Source organism: Poecile atricapillus, chromosome 3, assembly GCF_030490865.1.
Source record: "Poecile atricapillus isolate bPoeAtr1 chromosome 3, bPoeAtr1.hap1, whole genome shotgun sequence".
Taxonomy (NCBI): domain Eukaryota; kingdom Metazoa; phylum Chordata; class Aves; order Passeriformes; family Paridae; genus Poecile; species Poecile atricapillus.
Window position 1 is genome coordinate 87,845,465 of NC_081251.1, and position 12,786 is coordinate 87,858,250.

At 39.7% G+C, this 12,786-nt stretch overlaps 1 protein-coding gene across 2 annotated transcripts in view; it reads left to right on the forward strand.

Moving 5' to 3' along the window:
* Window positions 1-12,786, forward strand: part of RBKS (ribokinase) — a 79,941-nt gene that overhangs the window by 15,833 nt on the left and 51,322 nt on the right. For both annotated transcript variants that reach the window (XM_058836506.1, XM_058836507.1), the window contains 3 exons: window positions 3,690-3,822; window positions 9,270-9,333; window positions 12,051-12,113. In XM_058836506.1, the coding sequence (XP_058692489.1) occupies window positions 3,690-3,822; window positions 9,270-9,333; window positions 12,051-12,113 (260 nt within the window). The remainder of the gene's footprint in view (window positions 1-3,689; window positions 3,823-9,269; window positions 9,334-12,050; window positions 12,114-12,786) is intronic.

Below are 12,786 nucleotides of genomic sequence, written 5' to 3' on the forward strand. Positions count from 1 at the left end.
TGCAGAGAGCTATAGTAAGTTGCTGCATATTCTTTCTTGGTCTGTTTTAGCTTACTTTAAAAATTGACTGCTTGTAAATCACTCTTGCACTTGATCCTTTGCCCTTTGCCTTGTACCTTTCCATCAAAACAATAAAAAAGGTCATTTCCCTGTCTTCCACAAGCTGTTTGATTCCCACAGGCAGTTGTTAAGCCATGCTACTTGAAGCATTTGGACTGAAATTCTCATTTCACCAAGCCTGTTTTTTCACCAGTGGAATTATGATGCTTCCACTGGAGTCGCATGTTGATGCCAACATAAAAGAGAGAAGAATCAAGTCATAGTCTGGCCACTGTTAAAACAACAATATTTATGGTTGAACATACTTTAATATGAACTCTGAGCAGTGCTATTAGGATATGTGTTCTGGATTAATGAAAATTGGAAATCTTTTTTTTTTAAATACATTGACTTTTTGTGGAAACAAATTCTATTTAGAATAAGATATAATCTTAAAAAAAAAACACAACAAATGAGCCTGAGGAAGAAAAAATTAATTGAGAATTGATGCCATTTTTATACTGCAGAATTTAAATGAGAAGACAGTGGATTACGCTGATCTCTATTTTTTGTTTTACCCCTGGCTTCTTGACTGACCCAAGGCATGAAAAGTGAAAATGCCTTGACTAAGTTCCATACCCACAAAACAGGAATAATGATGTTGTTCTGCTTTGTAAGGTGTAGTGAGATGTGTTGATGAAAGGAACTATACAAGAGCTGATATTTGTTCTTATTACCAAGGCTGGGTGAATCATCCCTCCTGACTGAATGGCACCTGATTGTAGATGTGTATGTGCAGTACCCTGGCAGTAGCTGCAGAGGAGCTTCCTCAGCTGAGTTTTGTGGCCTTCATTCTCTGGTCCACAACCATCTCTGCTTTGGTTTCCAGTGGTGAATATGGTGATAAATTACAGATGTTACTATTAAGGAATATTGTTTACATATTACTATTTATCTATATTCTTTATTGTTGCACTTTTTTCCTTGAGAGCATACAGTTGGAATGCAGTTCATTGTTGGAAACAATTTTCTGCGTGCTGCTGTGGGCAAATAGTTTCAACTTAGCTGTGTTAGAAGCTAAGCAATGCTTTCCATATGTATATATATATATGTTTATGTATATATATAAGGTAATAAGTGTATTTTTAAAAAAAAAACTCTTGTATTTTTGTTGAAAATGGTTCAAACATTTCACAACAAAATGTTCCTGGCTCTGAATTTCTGGAAATGAGTGCTATGAGCTGTGACTTTTCTGAGGTTTATGTGTGGCCACCCACACAAAAGAAACTTGGTGAATGTGTATGCGATCCTCACACTAAAATTGGGCATGTTGTGTCACTCTCTGTTAGTGAGTCTGCATCCCTACCTGCATCTCTCTGTAAACTATAATTCCTGATGAAGCACAGACCTGTAATAACTCCTTCAAAGCCAAAATCTTACTTTCTGGGGGTTTGGGACTTGTTTGACTTTGCTAGTTTCATTTTAGGTTTTCTTGACTTTCTAATGATCGTAACCTTTGGACTGAAGAAATTGAAAATTGGAGAGAAAAATGTTTGCTTTTCCCTGAGAATTTTCAGTAAATTAGGTTGTACTCTGTCATTAGTTCTGTAAGATTCTGCAAACACCCATATGCCCCAGAAGGTGCAGCATAAGCTCAAAAAGTAATATACACATATTCTTCATATTCTTTCAAAAAGCAATCTGTAGTGATTGCCTAGTGCAGAAGCATAGAATCATAGAATATCCAGGTTTGAAAGGAACTTTAAAGATCATCCACTCACAACCTCTTCTGCCATGAGCAGGGACACTTCCCATTAGACACAGGTCTTATCCAACCTGGCCTTGAACATTGCCAGGGCTGAGGCATCCACAACCTCCCTGGGCAACTTGTTCCAGTCTCTCATCACCCCAACAATGAATAATTTCTCCTAATGTCTAATCTTTTGTTCTGAATTAGAAGGCTGAAAATTTTCAGAGTCACAGAATGGTTGAAGTTAGAGGGGACCACAGTGGATTGTCTGTTCCATGTTCCCTGCTCAAGCAGGGTCATCCTAGAGCACATGGCACATTTCATCCAAGCAGTTCTTGAATATCTCCAGTAAGGGAGATTTTTTGGGCTCAGTCACCCAGTTAATGAAGAAGTTCTTCCACATCTTCAGGTGGAACTTTCTGTGCATATTGCCTCTTGTCCTACTGCTCAGCACCACTGAGCAGAGCGTGGCTCCTTCCTCTTAGCACTCTCCCTTCAGATACTGACAGACATGGATGAAGTTCCCTCTCTGTCATCTCCTCTCAAGGCTGAACAGACCCAGCTCCCTCAGACTGTCCTCATACCTGAGATGTTTCAGTCGCTTAATCATCTTTGTTACCCTCAACTGGACCCCCTCCAGGGCCTCCATGTCTCTCTTGTACTGAGGAGCCCAGAACTCAGTTTTTGAATTTTGAAGCTGCTGTGAGATTTATTGGTAAAATGATGTTATAAATTGACAAACACAGCTAAAGTTAATCTCGTCATCATTAGGATAGATTCTTCCGTATTCTTTCAGACTCCCATTCCCCATGCTCCCTTTCTATCCTGCAGACTTCTGGAAACTGCCTGAGGTAACTGTTAACTGAGCAGATTGTTAATACATCATAGAATGCCTTCCCTTTCCATGTGTTATGGACTTGTTTGTAGCGTATGAGGTTTTAAAATTACATTTTTAGGCCTTGTACCTGGAATTCATGGCTTGAGAAGGCAGAAATTTTGATTGTCTGAGTGTTGGAAATGCATCTTTGGATTGTGTATTTTAATAGAAATGACAAATGTCAGGTCAGGTAGTCTTTGCATTCTGAGAAATTCTACCCTACAGTCTCGGTGGTGTCTTTTATTCCTTTCAACTTTAATTTGAGATAGCAAAGCATCTGGTAGGGTTAACAAAATTGCAGTTTTGTTGGTTTTTGTTTTTTTTTTCAATATAGAAATTAAACCAGAATACACTCCTGATGGATTTCAGCTTGTATTAGTGCATCTGGTTCTGGGCATGCAGAAGGATGTAAATGTAATTGGACTGCATTCAAGGAAAAAACAAAATGCTGAGAAGTTGTAAAGCTTGATTTGTAAGAGAAAAACTTATAAAAATGTTAAATACAAACAGTGTGCCTGCATGACAGCAGAAGAGAGGCAGGTTTTGGTAACAATTACAATTCTTAGGCATGTGAACACTGACAGAGTGAAAAATTACTTAAGGGTAGTTTAAGGAGGTAAAATTCGATGTAATGGAATTAAATGAACTATATGTAAACTTGAGCCTACTGTTAAAGTAAAAAAAACCCTGTGAACAGTGAGACCTATAGATTTATAGTTTATCTGTATTGACTTAACACTGGGGAATCCCAGTCAGGGATCAGGTACAACTTCTGTAGAAACATGAACAAAAGAAATGCAGTCTCTCTCTTGAGGGGACAAGAAACTTGTCTGGGTGGCATATAAGGAATTAACTTAAACTAATGGGATGTGGAGTTGAACCCTAAAAGGTTTTTTGAGTATTTTTCAGTCTTGTTGGCTGACTGTTGAGCCATTTAGGATTATAACAGTGTACCTCTTATTTCGAAGATGCTTGTTATTTTCAGTCACTAATGTGTGTAAATATTGCTTTAAATTGGAATAGCCTTACTACGCGATTGCCAAAAGCTGGAGAAACTATCCTTGGACATAAGTTTTTTGTTGGTTTTGGTGGGAAAGGAGCCAACCAGTGTGTCCAGTCTGCTCGACTTGGGGCCAAGACCTCGCTGATCTGCAAGGTAAGCACTGACTCGCTCTTCAGTGACAGCTGAATTGAATATTCATGCAAATTCCAGTAAACCTTTTGGTCACTTAACAAAATATTTTGGTATGTTTTTAGCTTTTTAAAATCTCTCTAATTTTTCTTTCTTTTTCTTATTTCAGCTATAAATTTAAGCATGGAGGAAGCTGTTTAAGAACACTGCCAGAACCAAAGACTAGTTGGCTACAGATCTGACAGAAATAACATGTAGAGAAGGATTGCAAAACTTAAGTTGACATACCATGGAAAAGACAATTGGGAAGAGTTAGACATGTTCAAATTTTAAGAAATCTTGATTAAGCCCTCCTCTTTATGTTTCCTCTGTTACAGCAATCAGCTGTAATTGATAACATTGTAATTGATAGCATTCAGGTGCTAGGAGTTATGGTCACTCTGAAATTAACTTTGTAGATGATTAAAAATCAGACACTGACAAGCCAGTGACAACTTTGAGAAGGAATTTAAAAGTGCTTTGAGGGTTGAATCATTTTATCATTACTTGAGGTTAAGATAAGGTGATCATATCCAAATTCTAGCACCTTTGTGTGCTATGGCATATTTTTGCCTGCTTTTTTGAGACATCTGGTATACTACAACTCTAAAGACTTGCTTACAGACCATTGGGCTGATTCAATTTGGCAGATGCTATATTCTTACAATGCTTTTCTTTGATTTTTGTCATTAAACATTATAAGTTTTGAGTGTTCATTACTACGGTTAAGATCAAATGTTTTCTCTCTGTAGTCTTTATTGCCTATTTTGTGCTAACTGTAGATGAAACTTCAAATTGACTGGACATACTTTGTTTTTTGCCATAGCTGGGGAGGATGCTAAATTTGTAGGATCATTTTTTGTCAAGGATTTTTTGAGAAGTACTGGAAATGTCTCAAAGAAGCCTTCCTCACTGTTCTTTCAATTCAATCCAATATTTAGATGAAACAACGTTAGCTATAAATTAAAATTACACCTGAAAGCATTTCTGTGAATTATTATCACTAGTTGTTCTACAGTGTGGAGTTGGTTAATTTTTGACAATGTTTGTACGTCTCTCATATTGTGTATATTTGATCATCTTTGCGTTCAAGAACAATCAGATTCCAGTAAAAAATGAACTGGCAGTGAATTCCCTTCTACTATTTCCTGCTAAATGTTGAAGGATTTTTGTCCATTGCAAGTGTAAATTTTGGTTTATTTTTTCTAATGGTCTACCCTTTGCTCAGTGCAATTGAAACATATGCATTCATAATAAAATTTAGTAGCTACTACATTTTCTAAGTACTTTGCAAAAACATATTTCTGTTCTTTCAGTAAAACCCAGCCTCTCCTCTCCTCTCCTCTCCTCTCCTCTCCTCTCCTCTCCTCTCCTCTCCTCTCCTCTCCGAACCTCTCCGAACCTCTCCGAACCTCTCCGAACCTCTCCTCTCCTCTCCTCTCCTCTCCTCTCCTCTCCTCTCCTCTCCTCTCCTCTCCTCTCCTCTCCTCTCCTCTCCTCTCCTCTCCTCTCCTCTCCTCTCCTCTCCTCTCCTCTCCTCTCCTCTCCTCTCCTCTCCTCTCCTCTCCTCTCCTCTCCTCTCCGAACCTCTCCGAACCTCTCCGAACCTCTCCGAACCTCTCCGAACCTCTCCGAACCTCTCCTCTCCGAACCTCTCCTCTCCGAACCTCTCCTCTCCGAACCTCTCCGAACCTCTCCGAACCTCTCCGAACCTCTCCGAACCTCTCCGAACCTCTCCTCTCCGAACCTCTCCGAACCTCTCCTCTCCGAACCTCTCCGAACCTCTCCTCTCCTCTCCTCTCCTCTCCTCTCCTCTCCTCTCCTCTCCTCTCCTCTCCTCTCCTCTCCTCTCCTCTCCTCTCCTCTCCTCTCCTCTCCTCTCCTCTCCTCTCCTCTCCTCTCCTCTCCTCTCCTCTCCTCTCCTCTCCTCTCCTCTCCTCTCCGAACCTCTCCTCTCCTCTCCGAACCTCTCCTCTCCGAACCTCTCCTCTCCGAACCTCTCCTCTCCGAACCTCTCCTCTCCTCTCCGAACCTCTCCTCTCCGAACCTCTCCTCTCCGAACCTCTCCGAACCTCTCCTCTCCTCTCCTCTCCGAACCTCTCCTCTCCGAACCTCTCCTCTCCGAACCTCTCCTCTCCGAACCTCTCCGAACCTCTCCTCTCCGAACCTCTCCGAACCTCTCCTCTCCGAACCTCTCCTAACCTCTCCTCTCCGAACCTCTCCGAACCTCTCCTCTCCGAACCTCTCCGAACCTCTCCTCTCCTCTCCGAACCTCTCCTCTCTGAACCTCTCCTCTCCTCTCCTCTCCTCTCCTCTCCTCTCCTCTCCTCTCCTCTCCTCTCCTCTCCTCTCCTCTCCTCTCCTCTCCTCTCCTCTCCTCTCCGAACCTCTCCTCTCCGAACCTCTCCTCTCCGAACCTCTCCTCTCCGAACCTCTCCTCTCCTCTCCGAACCTCTCCTCTCCGAACCTCTCCTCTCCGAACCTCTCCTCTCCTCTCCGAACCTCTCCTCTCCGAACCTCTCCTCTCCGAACCTCTCCTCTCCGAACCTCTCCTCTCCGAACCTCTCCTCTCCGAACCTCTCCGAACCTCTCCTCTCCTCTCCTCTCCTCTCCTCTCCTCTCCTCTCCTCTCCGAACCTCTCCTCTCCGAACCTCTCCTCTCCGAACCTCTCCTCTCCGAACCTCTCCTCTCCGAACCTCTCCGAACCTCTCCTCTCCGAACCTCTCCTCTCCGAACCTCTCCTCTCCGAACCTCTCCTCTCCGAACCTCTCCTCTCCTCTCCGAACCTCTCCTCACCGAATCTCTCCTCTCCGAACCTCCCCTCCCCTCCCCTCCCCTCCCCTCCTTCTCTCCGCCTGTTTCTCTCTGCCTGTTTCTCTCAGTCTGTTTTTCTCTTTCTTTCTGTTGTGTTCGAGAAAATGTTAGTATTTTAGATTTTTTTTTTAACTTTGAAAGTTACTATTTAGTTTTTTAAAATTGCAGTTTATAGCCTAAAATAAATACTGTCTCATCTCATGGAAGTCTCATATGCAGTCTTATATCTGCAGAGGTTAATGAGATACAAAATTTCTTGCTGAATAAACTAAGAAGAATCTGGCAATAATGAGCTTCTACAATTAAGTTATTTTTACTGCAACAACTAATCTGAACTATTCGGTGGTTCTTTGTTGTTAAGAATTCAAGAAAGAAGAAATACTATTTCAGGACTTAACAGTGTTCTGTGGTCATCAGCCTAAGACATTTATTTTTCAGTTTATCCAGTAGTCCATCTAGCAGAGTCTGTGCAAGAGCAGAAGATACTTGAAACAGTGTTATATAATTTGACTTGGTCAGTAAATATGCCTTTAATCTAAACTGAGTTTGAGTCTGATGTCCAGTACTCTTGTCTTCCTTGGGGGTAAAGCCTGAATGGAAAAATAAAGTCCTTCAAATGCACTAGGATTAACTGGGTTGGATATCCAACTTGGTTGGATACTTAACTTGGTTGGATGAACTACTGATGGAAAAAAGTTTCCAGAGGAAAGCAACCTCCATGGATATCACTTGGAGGGCTTCCCTCTAGCCCTGAGATGTCTTACTGCGAGCAAAAGTACCATGGCTGCTCTCAGCTGTTTTGACATTTGAAGAGTAAAGGATACCTGTCTGTCAGTCATGCAGGATCCAGAGCTGAAAGAAGGAAGTTTCAGCTGAGCTTTTGGAAGAGTTATGAAATATTTTGTTGCTGAATTAACTGAGCAGACTGTGAGAATTGTTGAAGAATCATAGTAGCAAGGGAGGGAGAAGGTGATACCATCAGACAGAACGTATTCCAGAGCACAGCTGTTAGGCTGCAGAAGTGAGCACAACTCAGGTTTAAATTGCAGATGGCTGCAGTCATCCAGCATAAAGCAGTCAGAAGAGGTGGCTTCTGACAACGTGCTGTGTCTGGCAAACTGGGAGTAGTCAGAAGTACAGAAATACTCTAATACGCAAACAATGAACAACGTAGTGACCCAAGAAAATGTTGGGTTGTTTGGGTTTTTTTTCCATGTACTAGAGGAAAGTTCCTCTGGTTAGACTATTCTGAACTTAATTGCTGTCTTCCTTTGCTGAAAGACTGGGACTATCCTTAATAGTGCTTTAGAGAAAGCCCTTATAGGTCTTGTAGGAAATTGAAGTTTCAAATCATGGTTATGCAGTCACATATGTAAGGGGAAAGGATCATCCATCTGTGACACTTTAAATTTTAGAATTCTGAATCAAAGGGCTCAATTCTTGTGATCATTAGCTGGTACTCAGGCCTTTTCTAAGCTTTCTGAAGGACTGAACTCATAAATAGACAAATTTCTAACAAAAGCCAGTAGAGACAGGTGTTTTTGTGCTTCTAGTAACTGAAGCACACCATTAGCTATGTAGTGTTTTTTTATGAGAAGATGGATAATAGGTTAGGGCTCTTCTAGACCCATAACCAGGATCTCAATTTGGCTTCTAATCTGAAAGATGTTTCTTTTTTCCTCTTGAAAAAATGCTTTCTGTAGCATCAGTTGGTCTTTGACACTGCTTGGATATACAACTCACTCTTGGAATTGGGAACACATGCTATGTATGCTGAAGACAGGCTGAGGGGTGACTCAAAAGCTTTTTTAGCTTTATAAATATATTTTAAATGTTCACATGATATTGAGTGAATTAAACTATTTTTTCCTCCATGTACCTCATCTGCTTTGTTCAGCTTGTGTAATGTAACAAAAAGAAATTTATATTAGTTTGAGTAAATAGCAAGCAGAATTGTTTTCAGCTAGAAAGATTAATGGAACTGAAATGACAAGCTTTTTAACTTGTTGTTAAAAAAAAATAAATTACCATAGCTTAACTCCCTAACTCAACTTGATCTGCTGTTGCTGGATAACACAAACAAAAAATGTTGAATTTCTAAACAGTACATTTAGTACTGAGAATTGCAGAAATTGGTAATGATATGTTTATCATCACTTTCTATCCCATAGACACAGTTTGATATTTTTCCCCCAAGGAAACTTGAGGTAGAAAATTCAAAATATAAACTGCAGTTAAGAAGGACACTAGAATTGATGTCAATGCTTTCAATTCAAAGCTGAAAAATTCAGTACATGTCCAGATTTTAAAATCTCCTGAAGTTTCAGTGTCAAAGGAGCGCAAGGTTTGTACAAGGATGAAGCTTGAATATGGCAACATGGGTGTTTGTAATAGCGCAGGAGAAAACTGCAGAACACTGTTCTTATTGTTTGCTAATACTATTAATACATTTTTGCCATTATTTCTTAATTTATTATTTGCTGATGAATAAGACAAGGGGCTTCCAGACTAAAAGTGTTGTATTTAAATTGCAGTAGAGCATTTGGTTGTCTAAAGATGGCCTATTTATCCTCTCACCTTTCTGTAAAGTAAACCCATTCTTTTGTCTTTTGTATAGGTTGGGAATGATTCATTTGGCAATGATTATGTTGATAATTTGAAGAAGAATGGCATTTCTACAGGTAAAATTTTGCTTTAAATATTTTTTTTTTTAACTTCAAAAATTGGTGGTGGAGGATTTATTATTTTTTTAACTTATTGGATATGTTTTACCATTCAGAACTATGAAAAACTATTTTGATGCAGCTGGCAGGAATGAATGAATATGAGATATAATATGGGGACTTCTGAAATCAGCTGTACCACTAAAATAATGTTACTGCCTCTGAACCTCAGATGATTGCATCAGTGCAAGTCACCTGAAGATAACTTGCTGTTATGCAGTTGTTTAGTCTGCATCATTAGATAATAATGCCTGATGAGAAATTGAAAAACTCATTACTCATTCTCAACTTCACATTGTCAGAGGAGGGACGGAGTGGAAATTCAGTGGTAAGTGCAGTACATTTCACCTTTGCTTTGTGAACTGACCTGAGAAGTCATCTTAAGAGACTGCAGCTGATGTTAGCGCACATAAACACAAAAATCAATGTTAAAAGACTTCCAGAAAAAGGGAAAATTAGGCATCCACGATTTCCTATTATCTTTTCACCTTAGTAAAACCAATTCTCTCTCTACTGTGCACTGCTTAACTATACATTCACATTTTTGTCTACACAACTCATGTCTCCTTTGGGGTGGAAAAGGATGGACAGATGTAACCACTAAGTGGAAATTCAGTATTCTGTTTATCTCTTCTGTTTAATGTGTAGCCACAAGCCTTATCTACTGCATTATTCAAATCCTGCCTTAAAGCCAAAACTATCAGTATTTTGTGGGCTTTTTTATTATGCTTATCAGTGTAGCATCTAAATACTTCACAAATGTGTATATAGGTTTATTCATTGTGTATCTTTCAACTTGGGCAAGAGACCAAGCAAGAATGCCATGAAAACGGTGTAAAGTTCTGAATGTCTCCAAAGCATGCTTACCTCATGTCTTTGATCATGTAAATGAAGCAATTATAATGCATAGCACTTAATGAAAATGCTTATGCCACAAAGAACCTTAATGTTTTCTGATTTAAATGATTGATCTTGCAATCTTAACATGAATTTTTAAGTAATCTTTATAGCAACAAAAGATAAGTGTAGGGGAAAAAATTCAGAAATTCCATCATATTGCAGTTCATGGATACTTAGATCAGTTGAAGGGCTGGAATGTTTAGGTCAAAAGTCCCAATCTCCTGATTGAGTTAGAAATATCTCTGAATTGTGTTTGACTGTCACCTCCTCCGTTGATCAGCCCTGGAGAAAAGTAACATATAGTGCTGGTGAGGTTGATCCAGGATCCTAACTTGTGTTCCAAGATCTGGAGGCAAGGGTGATTCAGTGTGCTCAGAGCTTTTTGCTCAAGATGGTCATATTTCAATCATGGGCTTTTTGTCCTGGTTTAATCCTTTTCTAGCCTTTCCCTGTTCTTGTACATAATGATACTGGGTACTGGATGAAAATCCTTGGGGTAATGCCAGTTCTGCCAGCTCTCATATCTTGGGTCCTTCTTTATGTTGCTCTTCTGTTTCCTAGCATATCAGCACACCCTTTTTCTTTCTGAATCCAATCTGTTTTGTAATTTTCCTCTTTCCCTGTCTTCTTGTCTTCCACAACTAACCAGCTGCCAGTGCTGCTCAGACCATTTAGGTCTTTATTGATTTGTTGTTCCTTTTCCCACATTCAAACTGGGCAACTCAGCTGCTCATGCTGCAAGAGCATTGAGAGTACAGAAGACACACATTCTCTGCTTTCAGTTCCAGTGTGCAAAGAATTCATGGTGCAAAGAAGCTGTAATTGCAAGGGAAGTCCTGCTCTGACCCTGGTAATAGCTAGAGAAGGGTACCTCCAGGGCAAGTACCTGCAAGACTTTAGCAAAACCAGATGAGCATGATGTAAGGTGTTTTTTCAGCCTTCTTCAAATTGGAGCAGATTGTTAAACTAGCCACAAAAACACATCTTGAGAAAGAAACTCACTTTTGCCCAGCATTAAATCCATGTTCTAAAATGTTAGAACACCAGAGCTCCTTAAACAAAAGGTCACCAGAATTTGTCTCAAATGGAACAGTAGATTTTTCTCAAATACAGTTTTTGGGAAAGAAAAAAGAAACACTCAACTTTCTGGTCAGTTTTCTGGAACAGTGCTACTGGTTTCTACTACCAATTTCCTACCATTGGTTGGTATTTGACAAATTTGCTGTCAGCTGAAAACAGGTTCTTATAGTAGTAAACATGGAACAATCTTTCTAACAGACAGTGCTGCCAGCATGATGTTAATTTCTCAGAATAAAAATCCAAAGGAGAAACAAATAACCCCACCACTGCCTTCATAGCATTACTTAATATTTCTGCTGAAATGCAAAGTCTACACAGAATGAGATGCTGGGTTGTTTTAGTATTTTTGTTTTTCTTTAGCCTTGACTCTGTTGTTTCATTGGATAAAAGAAATATTTCCAAGGAGGAGTAGAGTGTCTGAGAAGGCTGTATAAATAACATGCTTTCTCTAATGCAGAGATGTAGCCAAATTAAAAGAATGTTGGACTCATATTTTTGTTTTGTGAGTGTAAATTAGCACTTTTTGTTGTTGTTAGCTTCTCTGGCATTGTTGAACATGAAAGAGTAATTAGCATTTTTAAATTGCTGGAGGTTATGGGTTCATTTTAGATTTAATTCAATTAAACTGTGTCACATGCTATTGGTTAAAAGTAATGTACTGAACTAGTGCATGCTCTAACTTTTCCCTTTCTTAGCATTTGTAGGTCGAGCTACAGATGCTGCTACTGGAACTGCTTCAATAATTGTCAACAGTGAAGGTACATATTTCTGCTCTGAATTGTCCTCTTTGTTCTGCCTTTACAGCCATAAAAGAAACCTTTGTCTTGTCACTGCTAATTGTGCATTTTTTTCCTACATTTTTTATTTTTTTCAATATTTTATTCATGCTTCATTGTAGGCAACGTAGAATTAGGTGCCTAAAAGCAGGAGAATCAGATGCTTAAATCAGCAGTGTGTTAGCCATATTTCCATCAGCCAGCAGAACTATCTGGTTTTACATTCCTGAGCATACAGTGTATTAGAAGGTTAAAGCTCTCCTTTTCCATTAAAACTTACCCAGCACTTTTCATATAGAATCATTTAAGTTGAAAAAGACCTTTTAAGATTATGGAGTCCAGCCATTAACCCAGCACTGCCAAGTCTACCACTAAACCATCTACCCAAGTGCCACATCTACATGTCTTTTCAATACCTCTAGGGTTGGTAACTCAACCACTTCCCTGTGCTTCCTATACCAGTGCTTGACAACCCTTTTAGTGAAGAAATTTTTCTGAATATCCTATCTAAGTCTCCCATGGTATAACTGGAGGCCATTTCGTCTGGTCCTATGAGGGAAAGGTTTGCCTGCTCAGGACACCAAGTGAGTCATTATGCCCTCAATCAGGAAAAGGAATTGTCCTCAGTATAAGTAGAAATACTTTTGTTGTTCCT